General features: G+C 39.0%; 1 protein-coding gene across 3 annotated transcripts in view; it reads left to right on the top strand.

The window, feature by feature from the left end:
* The window catches only part of PHF6 (PHD finger protein 6), a 50,892-nt gene extending 34,956 nt beyond the window's left edge, over positions 1-15,936 (top strand). Inside the window, exons 6-11 of one of the 3 annotated variants that reach the window (XM_040999460.1) lie at positions 372-541; positions 690-833; positions 2,023-2,127; positions 4,953-5,086; positions 12,306-12,432; positions 13,439-15,936. In XM_040999460.1, coding sequence (XP_040855394.1) covers positions 372-541; positions 690-833; positions 2,023-2,127; positions 4,953-5,086; positions 12,306-12,432 — 680 coding nt within the window. In that variant the 3' untranslated portion in view covers positions 13,439-15,936. Of the gene's footprint in view, positions 1-371; positions 542-689; positions 834-2,022; positions 2,128-4,952; positions 5,087-12,305 lie in introns of all 3 variants that reach the window. The other 2 variants (XM_040999461.1, XM_040999462.1) reach the window with 2 other exon arrangements.
* The last annotated feature ends 2,622 nt before the right edge of the window (positions 15,937-18,558 follow it).

Below are 18,558 nucleotides of genomic sequence, written 5' to 3'. Positions count from 1 at the left end.
GTACTGCCTGCAGGTGGCTACATGGGTGTAATAAGCTCTTGAAATGTGAGCAGTATGACTAAAACTTATAAGTTTAATTTTAGTATAACTAATTTTTTAAACCACATAATCAAGATCACAAAACCCCCTATTATAAAATTGTAGATAGAAAGGAAACTACAGTGCCATATTTGTAATATAACCATTTTGTTGCATTTGGTTTTGTTGTATTTTTCTGAAACATTACATTGCTATATTGGATATACCACAGAACATTTCTCCTCATTTTGGGAGATAATTTCTTTCTAAGGAGAAGTGTTTGTGCTAGAACCTATGAAGTAATAACTGTCATTCTAAGATTGGTCCATATAAAGCATTTGTTCATTTTTAAGCAACTGATTTAGAAGAAAGTTTTAATGAGCATGAACTGGAGCCCTCATCACCTAAAAATAAAAAGAAAAGTCGCAAAGGAAGGCCACGAAAAACCAACTTCAAAGGGCTATCAGAAGACACCCGATCCACATCCTCTCATGGAACAGATGAAATGGAAAGTAGCTCTTACGTAAGTACAAAACTTTTGGACTCTTTTGTTGTACCATGGCCATTTTATTTAAACTGTATAGATGAAGCTAATCATGTGGATGTAATTTAAACTTGAAATCATGCTATCAGGCACTTTATTAAGTTGGTCTTTTATTTTCCATTTGCAGAGAGATAGATCTCCACATAGAGGCAGCCCTAGTGACACAAGGCCTAAATGTGGATTCTGTCACGTAGGGGAGGAAGAAAATGAAGCAAGAGGAAAATTGCATATATTTAATGCCAAGAAGGCAGCTGCACATTATAAGTGTATGGTAAGCATGTTTTATTTCATTGTGCTTTTAAAGTGAAGCTCTTTTGGAAATCAGTAGCTAATAACCAAATACAGCACTTTGTCGCCTAGCATTAGTGTTTTAGAATTATGAATAGCATGTCGTGTGATCCTAATTCTTAACAAACCTTATGTTTTTAAAAATAATTCCCTTTATATTTTTGTAACATTTGATCTAGTATTCATTATAGTTACCATTTTCAAAGTAATGCATGAATTTTTCGTAACCAAAAATTTCAGCTACATAGACGTTTTATGAAAGATGTTTTAGGCCTCTACTGTAACTTAATAAGTATCTTTTGTGTGTAACACATGGTATAACATTTACTTACGAGTTTATCTTCTATAATGTATATTAAAATTGCATTGTAATGATATATTAAAATTCATATAAAATTGCATTATGTGTATCACCTTCTTTTAGAAATATTTGCTAATTTTCATCTACTTGAAAGGCAAATAGAAAGACCAAAAGAGACAGAAATAGAGATCTGTACCTTCCATCCATTGATTCACTCTGCAAATGCCTGCAGCAGCCAGAAACTCCAGCCGGGTGTTCCACCATGAAGGCGGGGATCTAAGAATTTGGGCCAGCTCCTGCTGTATCCCAGGATGCACATTAGCAGGAAGCTGGATTGGAAACGGGAATAGCCAGGATTTGAAAGGACACTCTGATATGGAACTATCTGTGCCACTCCACCCGTTCCAGTTTCATAGATTTTTAACCATAATACATGTCAGATTTACCTGGGAGGCTATTTCCAAAATATAGGAACTTGAGGCACCCGTGGAATAGATCCGGGACATGTCTGTTTTGAACAAACAAAATCGCTAGGTGATTCTAACCTACAACCTATAGTTGAAATTTGCCAATTTAATCTATTTTTTATAAAAACTCTGTAGAGATACAGAATGGTTGAGATGACAGGAAATTATTGAAATCTTTGTCTGAAGCAGGGTATTTCATCTTGGCTCCATACTAGCAATCTTATTTTATTATCTTTCATTTTGGGTTGTATTTTAACAATATAAATATGTTCAGAATAATTGGAGTTAGTACTTAAATACTGAGGAAAACGCATCTTAGAGAAGATTAATATAACACATTTAATGTCTCATTTATGTTTTTTCGTATAAGGCCTCTGTTAACATTGTGCATTTCTCTTCTCCAGTTATTTTCTTCTGGCACAGTTCAACTCACAACAACATCAAGAGCAGAATTTGGAGATTTCGATATCAAAACTGTGCTGCAGGAAATTAAGCGAGGAAAAAGAATGGTCTGTGGTTCTTACACTTGTGTTATGCATATTATTCTTGACTACTTTAAATATGAAACACATATCAAATTCAATCAGTCATCAAAAGCTTAATATAAAGTGGTTCATATGTTAAAAGCAAAGCGTATGTTTTGCTTGTTTGTAGTAAAAACAAGGATACTGATAATATTGAAACCTCTACTCTAAGTAGCTTCATTGCTAAAGAGAACTGTACTGTTAAGGTTTATATTTCAGGGCAGATAGAAATCCTCTAGTAAAATCAGTGATGATACGAATGTGACAAACCTTGTCAAATTTAAACTATTTTATTGTGTCATTTTGCTTAAAGAAAACTTTTTTAAAGCTAATGGAGCTTTGAAAATCTCTTAATTTTTTTATTTTTATATTTTTTAAAGATTTATTTATTTTTATTGGAAAGGCAGATATATAGAGGAGGAGAGACAAAGAGGAAGATATTCTGTCTGATGGTTCACTCCCCAAGTGGCTGCAACAGCTGGAGCTGAGCGAGTCAGAAACCAGGAGCCAGGAATTATTCCGGGTCTTCCACACAGGTGCAGGGTCCCAAGGCTTTTGGCCATCCTCCACTGCTTTTCCAGGCCACAGGCAGGGAGCTGGATGGGAAGCAGGGCTGCCGGGGTTAGAACTGGCACATGTGGGATCCTGGCACATGCAAGGCGAGGACTTTAACCATTATCCTATCGCGCTGGGCCTTCTTTTTGTTTTTAAATAAAAAGTTTTTAAGGCATAGGTTTAAAGTGCACAGAAACATTTATGTGTCTTAAAATGTTTTTCATAGCTTTAAAGTTTCCCTTATAGATTTTTTGGTATCCATATTTGATATGTGTTTAATGTAAAAATTTATCTATTTGAAAGGCAGAATTACAGGAAGAGGGCCAGAGTTCCTTCATCCTCTGATGTACTCCTAGATGGCCTTAATGGCCTGGGCTGTGGCTGGAGCAAGCCTTGAGCTCCATCCAGGCCTCCAGTGTAGATCGCAGGTGCCCAATCACATTTCCAAGGAACTGGACAAGAAGAGGAGCAGTCAGGACATGAGCTGGCACCCTATTGGATAAATCCATTAGAAATAATCCTTTCTTGGGCACGGCGTGACAGCTCGATGGCTAACTCTTCACCTTGCTAGTAGCAAGATCCCATGGGGCTGCTGGTTCGAGTCTCTTCCACTTGCCATGCAGCTCCATGCTTGTCCAGGAAAGCAGTAGGTGATGGCCCAGGTGCTTGGGACCTGGAGGAGAGGTGCCTGCTTCAGTTCAGCTCCAGCCATTGAAGCCGTTTGGGAAGTGACCCAGTGGATAGAGTTCTCTGTGTCTCTCTTTCTCTCCATAAAAATATGATCTGCCTTTCCAAGAAAAATAAATAAAATGTTTTTTTAAAAAAATCCTTCTTTTTGGAATTCTATAATTGATTGTGTGAAAAGTATTGCTGTAATCTGTTCACAGTTCTAGTCCAATTTATTGGAACTTTCATTACTGTTTTAAAAATAAAATTTATTAAAAATGAAATCGTTTTATAGAAGAACCTGTAGTACTAAAAAAAAAAAAGAAAAAAGGAAGCAGTACTTGCTTCAGCAGCACATATACTAAAAAATAGGAAAAAAAAAAAAAACACCACTTCATCATATCAAGTAGAATAATATTGTAACATATGGCTAAAGTCCAAATTAATGACTGGCATAACTATTCAGGTCTCTTGATCAGGTTGCTGTTTACCTCTTTACTTTTGAAGATCAAGGTAAACAGAGCTATAAGTTTTCCTAGAAGTATGCTTAAAATTCATTGAAAGATCTCCCACCCCTCAAAAAATACAAGGGCATCTAAGTGTTCAACAGACTTGAAAACTGCACCACATCCCGATATCCTGGAGAAAAGGCTTCTTAGCCTAACTTTGTTCCAACTTAATTGACCATGAAACCCTTTTTCTAATCAGCTTTTTATCTAAGAATATTGTTTTCTTTATAAAGATTAATTTATTTAACTTGAAAGTCAAAGTTACAGAGGAAGAGTTCGTCCATCTGCTGCTTCACTCCCCTAATGGCCATAACAGCCAGAGTTGAGCAGATAAGAGCCCAGGAGCCAGGAGCTTCTTCCAGGTCTCCCATGTGGTTGCAGGGACCCAAGGATGTGGGTCATCCTCCACAGCTTTCCCAGGTCATAAGCAGGCACCTGGATAATGAAGTGGAGCAGGTGGGACTTAACCCAGTACCCCTATGGAATTCCTCCTAAGCCACTTACACCAGTCTCTGAGAATATTCCTTAGGCAAGTCTGCTGTAGCTCCAACTGAGAAATCTTGAAAAGATTTCAATTCCTTTGGTCTTCCTCTGTCCTTTGAGTTGTTGGTAGAGATGGATTTTGCAGAGGTGAGGGGTGGTTGCTCTCTTGTTTTTTTGTGCTTTTCCCAAATTATGATAGAACGGGATCTGATCCCCAAGAGGGAACAACATCAGCCATTACAGTACCCAATAATATCATTCCATGTTTGTGTTGGCAGTGCTAAAGATCATCTCATTTAGGCTTAAGTCCAGTCTTGTGGGTAGTATAGTTTTGTCCTACCAAGCTGGCGTATTCCAAATGTTAAGTAATGGAAACATCAAAAGATGATGTCACATTCAAAGGTTTACGAAAGTATGGTTTATTTTGCAGTATTTTAATTATAAGTTTAACTTATTATAAGTTGTCTGTGCTCCTTTTTATGGAAAATGGTTGTTATTTTCTTTGTAAATTGGAATGCTTGGCTGAAATATGTCAAGACATAGAATGCTAATGTTAACTTTGAAGTGCTGCTTCTGATCCTTTCTTCTCTGTGACAGAAGTGTACACTGTGCAGTCAGCCCGGTGCTACTATCGGATGTGAAATAAAAGCCTGTGTGAAGACTTACCATTACCACTGTGGAGTGCAAGACAAAGCTAAATACATTGAAAATATGTCACGAGGAATATACAAGTAAGAAAACAACACTTGTCCATTTTCATAAGTATGTCAGTAAGTAAATACCCTTAAATATATGGCATTCATGTATTTGATCTCTACTCTTAGGTGTCTCTATTCAAGAATAGAATGCTGAGGGTATTATTAAAGGAATAAGTAATGCAACTGGCATTTTCCTGTGAATATGTGCCCTTGGAATAAAACTCATTCATCCAGAATTATGCTTCCTAGAGCAGGCATTGTACTAGGAGTTGGGCATACACTATTGGTCGGCACAGGTATCAACTACATCCTCGGGAAGCCTGCAGTCCTTAGGGACACATCTATTCATTAAACGAGTATTCAACTGCAAACTGTGTGCAGACCAGTGTTCTCAGAGGCTGCCTTTGTGGTGCAGTGAGTTAAGTTGCCAATTATAATGCTGGCATCAATGTCAGAGTCCTGGTATGAGTCCCATTCTAATCTGGCTCCCTGCTAATATGTCTGGGAAGGCAGCAGAAGACGGTTCAGGCGCTTGGGGCTCAGCCACCCATCTGAGAGACCCAGAAGAGTTTCCTGCCTCCTGACTTCAGTGTCGACTGGCTTTGGCTGTTGCAGCCATTTGGGGAGTCAACCAGCAAGTGGAAGATCTTTCAGTTTCTCTCTTTGTCACACCACCTTTTAAGTAAATAAAATCTTGACTTTCAGGTGGGAGAATCAAGGATGAAAATAAGAGATTAATTTGCAGGCTACTGCTGGTGGTTCAGGTGCAAATTGTTGGTAGCTTCGAATAGGATATAGTTGTGAAGATAGAAACCGAAAGGTTATGAAAGAACAAGGTGTGGATGTTTGAGATAACAGATCGCTGTTCCACTTACCTGTGTTGCCTTCGGCTAGTGATGTCAATATATCGCTATAATGGTTCTATTTGTTTAAGCAAATGGAAATCCTTGAGCTTCTCATTTGCCTTCGAGAGTTGTAAAGCACTTACTCTCACATGCATAGAATGCAATAACTTAGTGATTTTTAAGTTTGATTACTCTGTATAAAAAAATACCTATGAGGGGCCGACACTGTGGCATAACATGCTAATCCTCCACCTGCTAGAGTTGGCATCCTATATGGGTATCATATCCTATATGGGTATTCATGTCTTGGCTGCAGCACTTCCCATCCAGCTCCCTGCTTATGGACTAGCAAAGCAATGCAGAATGTCCCAAGGTTTTTGGCCGCTACACCCACTTGGTAGACCTGGAAAAAGTTCTTGATTCCCAATTTTGGATCAGCTCAGCTGTGGCTGTTGCTACCATTTCAGAGAATGGAAAGTCTCTGTTTCTCCTTCTCTCTGTAAAATCTGCCTTTCAAATAAAAATAAATGATTCTTTAAAAAATTGGTTGGTTAGGGCCCAGCACAATAACCTAATGGCTAAAGTCCTCACCTTGCACACACCAGAATCCCATATGGGCACCGGTTCTAATCCCAGAAGCCTTGCTGCCCACCCAACTCCCTGCTTGTGAACTGGGAAAGCAGTCGAGGACGGCTCAAAGCCTTGGGATCCTGCACCCATGTGGGAGATCTGGAAGAGGCTCTGGGCTCCTGGCTTCGGATCAGCTCAGCCAATGGGGGACAAAATCAACAGATGGAAGATTTTCCCTCTGTGTCTCTTCTCCTCTGTCTATATACCTAACTTTACAATAAAATTAAATAAATATTTTAAAAAATTAGTTGGTTAAAGTACTCAGCATGTCAGCATTGTACAGCACTGCCTAAAATGCTGACTGTAGGGGCCCTGTGGCTTGGGCTAGCAGCTAAAGTCCTCGCCCTGAAAGCACCGGGATCCCATATGGACGCCATTTCAGAAATTTCATAAATTGATGGTGATCAGTATCAAATGTTTTTTCACCACTTATCATGAAGGCAATATTTCTTTATTAATTATAATAGATCATAGATCACATTAATAAATTTCCTAGTGTTGTACAGTTTTTAAATTCTAATACAGGGGTGAATTTTAATAATTCTGTTTAGAACTTTGTTTTTAAAGATTTACTTATTTTTTTACTAGAAAGGCAAATCTATATAGAGGAGAGTCAGAGAAATCTATCTGCTGGTTTACTTCCCAAATGGCACAAAGCCAGAACTGAGCCGATTCGAAACCAGCAGCCAGGAGTTTCTTCTGGGCCGCCTACGCAGGTATGGGTTCTCTAGGCCTTGGGCCATCCTCCACTGCTTTCTCAGGCCACAAGTGAGGAGCGGGATGGGAAGTGGAGCAGCTGGGACACGACATGGTGCCCATATGGTATCTCAGTACTTGCAGAGAGAGGATTAGCTAACAGAGCCATTGCGCAGGCCCTTGTTTAGAACTTTTGTGCATCTATTTTTTAAAGTGAGAGTGGTCCGTGGTTTATTTGGTTTTTCTTTTATGTATCTTTGTCAGGTACTTACGCAATCACCACAGAATAAATTTTCTATCTTGCTATGTGCTGAACCTCTTGAAAATAACATTGGGAACATCTGTTCCTTAAAGACTTCACTGAACTCAATTGAGTAGTTGCCTCTTTATTATTAAAGGGAGTTTGGTAAATTTTATAATATACTGTTAGCATTTTTTTAAAAGATTTATTTATTTTTATTGGAAAGTCAGATATACAGAGAGGAGGAGAGACAGAGAGGAAGATCTTCCGTCCAATGATTCACTCCCCAAGTGAGCGCAATGGCCGGTGCTGCGCTGATCTGGAGCCAGGAGCCAGGAACTTCCTCCAGGTCTCCCTCATGGGTGCAGGGTCTCAAGGCTTTGGGCCATCCTCGACTGCTTTCCCAGGCCACAAGCAGGGAGCTGGATGGGAAGTGGAGCTGCCAGGATTAGAACCGGTGCCCATATGGGATCCCGGCGTGTTCAGGGCAAGGACCTTATCCGCTAGGCCACGCTGTGGGACGCAATTTCTGAATTTTTAAAAAGTGTTTTTGTTGAAGCAGTGACGTTACAGAAAGAGGAGAAGGAGGAGAGAGAAAGAGATCTTCTGTCCACTAATATACTCTTCAAATGACCTCCCTGGCTGGAGTTGAACTGGTCCAAATCCAGGAACCAGCAGCTTCTTCCAGGTTTCCTACGTGGGTGCAGGGCCGAAGGACCTGGACCAGCCTGCACCATTTTCCCAGGCTGAAAGCATGTAGCCGGATGGGAAGTGGAGCAGCCGAGACTTGAGCCAGCACCCGTATGGGATGGTAGCACCACAGGTGGAAGCTTAGCATACTATGCACTACATCAACGCCCAGTTTCTGAATTTTCAAGTAATTGTCTCAAATTGTCTTTCTTAAGCAGAGGTGTACCTCAGAATCACCCATCTGTGCCATGGCTTGGAGAAGCCACCAGCTGTGGCACTGGCATGCATTTGGATGCTGGTTCATGTCCCAGCAGTTCTACTTCTGATCCAGCTCCCTGTTAATGGGCCACAGAAAGTAGCAGAAGCTGGCTCAAGCACTTGGGCCCCTGCCACCCATTTGGGAGACCCTAAAGAAACTCTTGGCTTTGGCTTGTTCGGTACTGGCTGTTGAGGCCTTCTGGGGAGTGAACCAGAGGACATTTTCTCTACATAACTCTGAAAATAAATAAATGAATCTTTAGAAATAAGTGAATAAAATGTCCATGCCTTGACCCTACCTTCAGAGATGAAACTTCGTAGTTTGCTGATTCTTAATTCATCTCTGACAACAGTTAGGTTAAATACACTTTCATTCTGATTAGGAACAAGAGGCAATTTTATATTCTCCATTGTATGAATTCACCGGTTTTAAATATTTCTGAAGCTCTACATTATTATTTAAAGTAACTATTAACATTCTTAATATGACTGATGCATTTTAAATACCTAAAATTGAGACTATATGGAAAATTATTTAAATACTTAAATGGAGTATATTTGTAAATTACCTGTTTTCGTTTTGGAAAAAGTAGAAAATATTGATAAGAAACTACATGTCAACTTTAATTCTGTCACTCAGAGATAACAGTTCTAAACCAGTTGGAATATTTTCTTCTAGAGAGTGATTATTTATACATGCATATCTATAAAAACAAAAGTTTCTTGTATACACTATTTTGTAATCTGTTTTCCTTGACTATATCTAAGACAGTTAACAGTTTTAGTTTTCCATGTTTTAGTTGTTGCATATAATTCCATTACATGGCTCTATCAGTTTTATAGGTTCCAGTTTTTGATATTTAGATTTTTTTTGACATTTAGCTATTAGAAAACTGCATTTCAAAAAAAAAAAAGGAAACTGCATTTCAGCGACCATTTCTAAACAAAGATATTTACATTGGAATCTATGATTGTTTGAATTGCTCCTTTTGCTTTTCACATTGCAATGTCTTTGTAAAGCCAGCCTTTAAGCTGAGATCCATTTAGAGGCCTGTAAGTTCAGATGAGATTCCTCCTGTGACTACTCTGAGGAGAGAAGAATGGACAAACAGAAAAAAGGCAAGGATAAATATTTCTGAATGAAGGGTTTCTCTGTCTCCTAAATGTGGCTTTCCATTCTAATCAGCCTTTTCTGGATCCTAACATGCTCGTATTGAAAAGAGGAGGCAGGAATATGTAAATTTTTATGTTAATTCTGTTCTATCCATTTTTTTTTTTAATGTGAGCGCTGTAGGGGTAGGTAGGTATTTGGCCTAATAGATTAAGATAGCACTTGCAGTTTCCTAAATTAGTTAGTGCCCTGTGCTAGCCCTGGCTCTTGGCAGACATTGGGGAGTGAACCGGTGGATGAGAGATCAGTTCGTTTCTCTGCCTCTCATACATATATATATGTAATATCTATTGTATATATGTACACATACATTTTATTATGGTGAGTTCTGTGACAACAAGGATCTTGTTTGCCCAGTTTAAACTTTTGACCTTAGGGCCCACATTGTGGTCCAGTCTGTAAAAGATGCACATCCTAGATTTGTCAATTTGCTGTTTCATTATGTCTCTAGTATCTTCCTCGTATCTCCTTATCAGTTAGTTCGAAAGCTTAGTTAGATGCCGGTTACATTTTGTGGGCACATGCTTCATATGTGTTGCTGTAAAGGAATTCCACTCTTGATACTTGAACTCATGAGGTTTTTAAAAATAATTTAACTCATTTTCATTTTAGTTGAAAGACACAGACAGATATTGTCCTCTTACTGGTTTACTCACAAAATGCCTGTAGCAACCAGGGGAGCAGGCAGAAGCCAGGAACCCAGAACTCAGTCCACAGGCAGTTCCCCAGAGGAGTGTCAGGGACCCTACTATTGAACAGTGACTTTCTCTCTCTCTCTCTCTCTCTCTCTTTTAACTGAAAGATTGTTCCCAATGTGTAGCATTTGAGGAGTACAGATCCTCTCGGGTTCTGTGAAAGTTACTGAAAATGTTTGATTTCCCCCCACCCCAAGAAAAAAGAAATGTGCAACACTAGACTGAAGTCAGCTCTTCCCCTTTTGCATAATCCTGCCTTTTTATTGTACTGAAATGTTAGACCTAAATTTTAATGATCTGTTTGTGACATGTGAATTCCTGCATTACTGACTTTTCTCCCTGCTGGCCACAAGAGGGCATCCAGTGAATATTTTCTAAGCGTTGTGACTGTCATTTTGTCTGTAATTGGCCTACTGCTGAGCTGAAGTTATCCCAACTTCTCTGTCCTGAAATCACTTAAACCTTCTTTAAAAACTGAATTTCAAATATGAAGTATTTTCACTGAAGTGAAAAGGATATTTGGGGATAAGTGTTGTGACACGGTTGATTAAGCTGCCTCTTGGGACACCCTATATTGGAGTGGTATCTGGTTCAAGTCTCAGCTGTTCTGTTTCCTGTCCAGCTTTTTGCTAATTTGCCTGGGAGGCAGCAGATGATGGCTTAGACCCTAAACCACCCATATGGGAGATCCTGATGGACTTTCTGGCTCCTGTCTTCAACTTGACCCAGCTGCAACTGTTATGGGGCACTTGGGAAGTAAACCAGCAGGTGGAAAATTTGTCTCTTGCTCTATTATTCTGCCTTTCAAATAAATAAATATTTAAGAATAAAACATGAGCTGAACAGTGTGATTTCAAAGTATTGCTCCAACATTTACGTGTTAGTTTTAAAGGGGCAAACGTACCTTCACTCTGTAAAAAGCTGGTTATCTAACTACCACCTTTATCGGATGATCACATGTGGCAGCACTAATAGTGGGGCAGTTTGAAACTACACGACTCTTAAGGCTTAACTGCAAAAGAAAAGTCGAACCTAAAGCTAACCAAGCTCTTAGACTTTATTACCAGTTTGTAAGAAGTAAGTGTGAAAGGAAAGCAAATAAAACTCCCATAGTTCACGAAATCTAGTCTGCGACACACTTGAGAAACTATCAGGTGTGATCTTGTCCCAAGTCATCAGTGTTTGCAAGGAAGTTGGAAGGATCAGTGTAGACTAGGAAAGACATAGCCCAAGAGCCAGACGGTCACTGGCAATTGACTGATTCAGGAATGTATTCCCAGTACAGGCTAGAACAGTGAAGGTGAAAAAGCATTTGAAGCGTTTGCATACAATTGTTTCATGAAATGTGAAGCAGAAAGCAGAAGTAAATGCAAAATGTATTTCCAGAAATGTGGGATTCCAGGCTGTATGTATGAAATAAATGTAATAGAATCTGGTTTATCTGTGTGTGTCCGCTTTCGTATTTTAAGTTGGCCAGGTGGAATGAAGACTTGCCATGTAATTGTCATCCTCCACCAGAGATTTTATTTCTGATGAATTTGTTCTATCTCCATAATAACGCTTTTCCTGCCTTTCAGACAAAAATGGATTTGTAACTGTTTGTGGGGTTTTCTTATTTTAAGATTTATTGATTTTTATGAGAGAGGCAGATGTACAGAAAGATCCTCCATCCACCGGTTCACTCCTCCGATGGCTGTAGTGGCCAGAACTGAGCCGATCTGAAGCCAGGAGCTTCTTCCCAGTCTCCCACGTGGCTGCAGGGTCTCCAAGCTTTGGGCTGTCCTCCACTGCTTTCCCAGGCCACAGGCAGGGAGCTGGATGGGAAGTGGAGCTACCGCTAGCATGCATGCAGATGGTTAGCCAGTTGAGCCGTTGTGCCAGCCCTTACTTGTGGAGGATTTTTAAGTGTGTATGAGGAAACAATTACATGAAATGAATGCCACCCTCATCCACTAAGGATGACATAAATGTGTTCTCATCAACAATGACAAAGAATTTGTCATTTTTTTTCCTTTTATCTTTGTAGACTGTATTGTAAAAATCATAGTGGAAATGATGAGAGAGATGAAGAAGATGAAGAACGAGAGAGTAAAAGCCGGGGAAAAATAGAAAATGATCAACAACTAACTCTGCAGCAACTTAATGGAAACTAGGTATGAAAGATAATTGTATGAGATCTGTTGTCAGAACGCAGTGCACACTGATAAATTCATGTTGAAGTAATGCATACAGTAAGATTTTCAATTCCTGTTACATTTACTTAAGAGCATGTTACTGGAATGCTGAGGATTGTGTAGGCTTGCCTAGTTTTATGTTTTTTGGTTTTTAACAGTTTTGTAACCATTAACTCAAGCTATCTACTTCATCAATGAATGTAGTTTTAATGTCAAATCAATAATATATTCGCACTCCTCAATAACATTATGTTGATTATATTTCCCTCAAGCATCATATTTTACATTTCTTTATCATCTTTTAAACAGGTTCATGGGACAGAGTTAGAAAACTGGGAATGAATAAGACATCCATAACTACTATTCTTTTTCACTGTTTTCTAAAATCAAAAAAGGGTTTGTAATTTTTACTGCCCAACTCCTGATCCTTCATTAAGCTGCCTAAAAAGTCTTGTTCATTTTATGAGCCTCGCTCGACGGCGGAGTTTGACATGTTGATATTATATAGCTGTAGCTTTCAGTTTCTGGGTCGCAGTTGAAACACTATTAACCCTGTGTAGTGTGTCAGCAGTTAAAGCAGGCATTGAAATGAAGTAAGCTGTATTTCTGGACTGAACAAAGTTGTGCTGTTTAGAGTGTTTGAATGTGTTCAGTGCACCGATGCTCAAGGGAAGGCATAAGCAGATGTTGCTTTACAATGCAAACATGCCGCTGCAGGCCACTCTGCTCATTTATGGATTTCTTTTCTCCAATCCTAAGTAATGGAGGCTAAAACTGAAGAGAACTCTATTTTTCTCTTGGCTTTGCCAGCAGATACTAAAAATCTCATCTCAGAGATGTGCTGAAACTTTTCACTGGGTTCCTGTTAAAGTTGTTCTCACTGATCAGCTCGGACTGGTACAACTGCTGATTATAAGCTATTAGCTCCAGTGCTTATGCCAAAATTCTCTTGACCATACACCTCTTTTTTTTCCATGTCGCGCAGAGAGCTTCTGGCAGAATGATTGAATCCTTTCAAGTTCAAAGTAATGTTTGGCAACAGCAAATTAAACTTCTTTAAGATTTAAAAACTTACCACTCTCTAAAGGACTCGAGACAACCATGTCTGAAACCCGTTCCTCTCTCAAGTGCCCTGTTTGTACGGAATAAATACTCCACATATTGGCCCAAAAAGTGTAAGGTCTCTTGTGCTATAGGAGTGAAAAGCAGTCTTTGCATAGAACAGTATTTATTTTTTAACTTTGTGACCACTATTTTAGAAACCTTATTTAATATTTGTAATGTCTGCGGTCATTGCTTTGGTTATGATTAAATAGGCTGCGGTGCCCTGCTTCTTTCGTGGTGGGGCTTGGTATTGCTTTGTTGCTCACCAGAACTGTTTATGAAAGCCTAAGAACCCAGCTTTTTAGAAAGGACTTTCACACCGGTATTTTGAGCTTGTGATATTTTCTTCCACTTATGTGCTAAAGCACATCTATATATTTCTTTATGGCAAAACCAAAAAAAAAAAAAAAAAAAAAAAAACAAAAAACCTTCAGTTGTGGTCTGCCTGATAGTACCATAACACCTCAATACCAAGGGTTTCTGATTTATGAATTGCTAGTTACCCTCCCACCATAAAGCAGAACTGCACATAAGAAATCATGTTGACTAGACTGTACATTGAAATATTCTACCATGGGTAGAAAGCATTTTTAAAATGTAACAGATGGAAAATTACACTGTGCTTAATCACTGATTTTTTTAAAAACGGCTAGTCCCTTAAAATCATACTTGTCAAGTGTGTATTCACACATTTACTTAAACAAGGGACTCAATGCTTGCTTTATTTTAACATCTGATGTTATTTCTAGAAAGAAACTAGCTTTATAGTAGGTTGCCCTGTATGTTTTATCATTTTGCTCTTAATATGCCATCATATGTATGTGATTCATTTTCAAAATGTATCATGACTTGAAGTGCAAGGACAGATCTAGATGTTTGTTTACCAAGCAATGTGACTTTTCCCAAAGGATCTGTACTTTATTTCCTTACAACAGCTTGAAAACCATTGTGTTTTTTTTAAAAAAAAAAAAAAAAAAACAAAACTTTCGATCACTGTGTCTACATCGTTTGTATATTATGTGCCATAGAATTTACCCATGGAGAAACAGAGCTCCTTCATTTTGGGACAACTACTGTAATGACTTTTTTTTTTTTTAGGAAAAATGGAAGGTGCCAGGGGTAATCATGGCCAGTCAATAATTATGTAAAGGATTTCAAATACTATAAGCTGTCAGTTGATGGGTTTGTTATGTAGTGAAATGTATGACTTTGTGTGGGTTTCTTCAGCCCTCTCTGCCACTAGCAACCAGAATAGCACTTTACCTTTTGGTTGGCTAGACAAGTGGCTGACTACCTGTTTTTCTCACTGTGGTGTGTGATTGGCTAAATCATCTTTCATGACAAAATTGAAATGTAAATTGAAGTCACATAAAAAAAATCTTCTTTGGTTGTAAATCTCCAATATACTGATTCTGTATACATGTTTTTGTCACATGCTGAGTAAAAGTGCCTTACAATGTAAAAATTGTACAGTACTTATGTTCCCAAGTAGCATCATCATCTTCTGGGTAGTAATCACATTGTGGTATTAATATTTAGAAAAATGGACCTCAGCAGTGTATTTACTGTACATCTCTTAAGTCCTTAACTGTAGTTTTAATAAGCATGACATTATTTGATAAGTATATAACATTTACATCATTTCAAAAATACTGCCATTAATGTTCTTTATGCATATTTTAGCCTGAAATTTTGAAGCGTCTTTTCCTTTTTTTTTTTTCTAATGATATTGAACAGTGTAATCTTTGCAAGCGTATACTGAAGATTATTCTGGAGCATTTATTGCCTTACCAGAAATGTTAGTAAAAAATGTTCTTTAGAATAGAAAGATAGAGTTGAGTTTCTATACTTTAATAAGAGCTCTTTGTTCCTGGGGGAAGGGGGAGGTGGTGGGGCGGGGGGGGGCGGGATTTTACTTTCATCTCAATCTATTAAAAACCCACAACTGCAATCAATTTTATTTCAAGAAACACCAGTTTTGGAATTTCAGGCAGTAGTTGCTCTGAAGTATGTGCTACTCAAGATATTAAGGAATGACAAGTTCCTTAGGTCTACTATTGATCCAGATTCTATGTACTTGAACAAATGTGTGAATCTCAAAAATCTCAAAGCAAAAGAGAAAGTGTTCTGGAGTGCTGGTGCTTTTTTAAAAAGCACTAAAATTTGACAAAGGTATACAGTTTTGTTCTAACACACATAACAGACATTTAATTGTAAAGATAAGGAATGCATCATGAGTCAAATATCAAACATTCCTCTCATGTTCTGTATATTTTGTTCCTGTTATCTTGGCTTTATTTTCAGGATCGTAGTTTGTAGTATATGTTTCCTTTGGTATTCTTGCATATACTATTCGTTCAATAAATGAGTTATGACTTTCATAGTTGTATGTCTTTTTTGTGAATGTGTTTAATGAAGTTTGATGACTTAGTGTTTATTTCAAGGTGAAATGCCTAGTTCGTGTAATAACTTGTTGTTAAACAAGGACCGGAAAAGGAAAAATGTGAATTTATATTCATTTCAAGGTTCTACAATAGAAAGGTTTTCTCAAGGACAGAAAACCACCTTCTAAGAACGCCTTCTAAGAGAATTTGATTACATCTTGGTCCTTTTATTACATGACTCAGAAACATTTGGCTTGAATTAGATGCTCTGGGGCATGGTGGAAAATAACTCTGGAAGAAAAGGGCGAACTGAAGCTGCTCACGTAACTTCCCTGATTGGTAATAGGGGTGTGGGTTCCATAGAGTCAAGGCTGGTTAGTTAACATTAGAAGGAATCAGTTACTGATACACGAGAGAGTGTGGGTGAGCAATGAAAGCATTATGCTAGAAAACCAGGTACAAAAGATCATGTATGCTATGAGTCCATTTTCAAGAAATGTCCAGAGAAACAACCATAGAGATAAGGCTGGTTAGTGGTTGCCAGGGGCTGCAAAAATGGGGGTTTGTGGGTGAGCATGACTGTTAAACAGGTGTAAGATTTCTTTTTGGAGTAATGTCTTGGATACACAGTAGTTGATGGCTGCATGATTATGTGATTATTCTGAAAAACATGAATTACACCCTAGAAAAGGATACCTCATTTTTTAACAGTATATGTGGTGATTGTGTGCAAGTAAAACACACAAAGCTATAGAGAGTGAAAACTTCCTAGGCCTGCCTCGAGAAGGACTTGATATGTAGCTTTGTAGCTTTGTAAATGCTCCTGCACAAATACTATCTGTTGTTTAACATAAATAGGACCACGGTCCTCCAATTCTACACTTCGTCTTTTTCACTGGAATACATTACTAGGTGCCAGTGCATCTTAGTTTCTCACCTTTTTGTTTTGTTTTTGTTTTTGTTTTGTTTTGCTTGTTGGCTTAGCAACCCTTTCTGTAGTATTTCAGAGTATGGTGTGCTGGAATTGTTTTCTCTGGTCCCAAATACATCCTGATATTCTTTTTTCTTTAAAGATTTATTTATTTTTATTGGAAAGTCTAATATACAGAGAGGAGGAGAGACAGAGAGGAAGATCCTCCATCTGCTGATTCACTCCCCAAATGACCACAACAGCCAGAGCTAAGTAAATCTGGAGCCAGGAACTTCTTCCTGGTCTCCCACGCAGGTGCAGGGTCCCAAGGCTTTGGGCAGTTCTCGACTGCTTTCCTAGGCCACAGGCAGGGAGCTGGAAGGGAAATGGCCACTGGGATTAGAATTTGATGCCCATATGGGATCCTGGCACATGTAAGGCAAGGACTTAGCTGCTAGGGTACTGTGCCGGGCCCTGCTCCACACTTTTGATCCAGTTTTCTGCTAGTGCATCGGGGAGACAGTGGATGATGTCCCAAGGATGTGGGTGCCTGCTGCGTTCCTGAGAAATGTCAATGGAGTTCCATGCTCTTGGCTCTGGCTTGTTCCAGCCACAGTTGTGGGCATTTGGGGAGGTAAGCAGCAGATGAAAGGAGAGTTCTGTCACTCTTCCTTTCAAATAAATAGATCTTCCAAATTGTATCAAGGCTGTTATTTGACCATGGTGGAATGAAACTAAACATTAATCACAGGAAAGAGTTGGAAATATTCATAAGTACATTGCAGTTAAGCATTATGCTATTGGGACCTGGCACGATAGCATAGTGGTTAAAGTCCTCGCCTTGCATGCACTGGGATCCCATATGGGCACCGGTTCTAATCCTGGCAGCCCCGCCTCCCACCCAGCTCCCTGCTCGTGGCCTGGGAAAGCAGTTGAGGACAACCCAAAGCCTTGGGACCCTGCACCTGCGTGGGAGACCTGGAGGAAGTTCCTGGCCCCTGGCTTCGGATCAGCACAGCACTGGTCATTGCGCTCACTTGGGGAGTGAATCATTGTATGGAAGATCTTTCTCTCTGTCTCTCCTCCTCTCTGTATATCTGACTTTCCAATAAAAATAAATAAATCTTTTTTTTTAAAAATGAGCATTATCCTATTGAATAACAGGTATTTTCAATGAACTTTTGTGATAACAATAGTAAACCGTTTCAGATGCTTTACCAATAACACCTTTGATCATGTTTCTGTCCACTCATTTTTCATATCAATAAGTCCTTAAGGAGGGACAAGAAATTGTGTTACTACACAAAAGCATTCTTTCGGTAGTAGTACTGTTAGCAGGCGTGGGAACTGCCGCTGTTTTCAGAGGTTAGCTAGGCAAGTTAACAACAGGATTCTTTTTTCAGTGTTCCTGATCCTTAAGTCCAATAGGCTTATATTCTATATTTAGCAATGATTTAGTACTACCAGGAAGCAATAATTCTTTGGACACTGCTCTCATGTGTTCTTGGTTAGCAAAAGATAAAGTAGTTTCTGACAGTTTACAGATCAAAGAGCCGGAATTTTGGCATGATCCTCAACTCAACTTTGTGGACATCCCTTGGGAGCATTTCAACCTGTCTCTTGAATCAAAACAGCTTGGGACGGCTAGCCAGGATGTTGGGGGTGCGAACAGTGCTAACAAAAACGTATGTCCTGGGGAAAAGGCCT

The sequence above is a fragment of the Ochotona curzoniae genome, unplaced genomic scaffold (genome assembly GCF_017591425.1).
Source record: "Ochotona curzoniae isolate NIBS_2020 unplaced genomic scaffold, NIBS_Ocur_1.0 scaffold_1852, whole genome shotgun sequence".
Taxonomy (NCBI): Eukaryota; Metazoa; Chordata; class Mammalia; order Lagomorpha; family Ochotonidae; genus Ochotona; species Ochotona curzoniae.
Note: the sequence above shows the minus strand (reverse complement) of the source record. Positions and strands in the feature narration are given on the sequence as shown.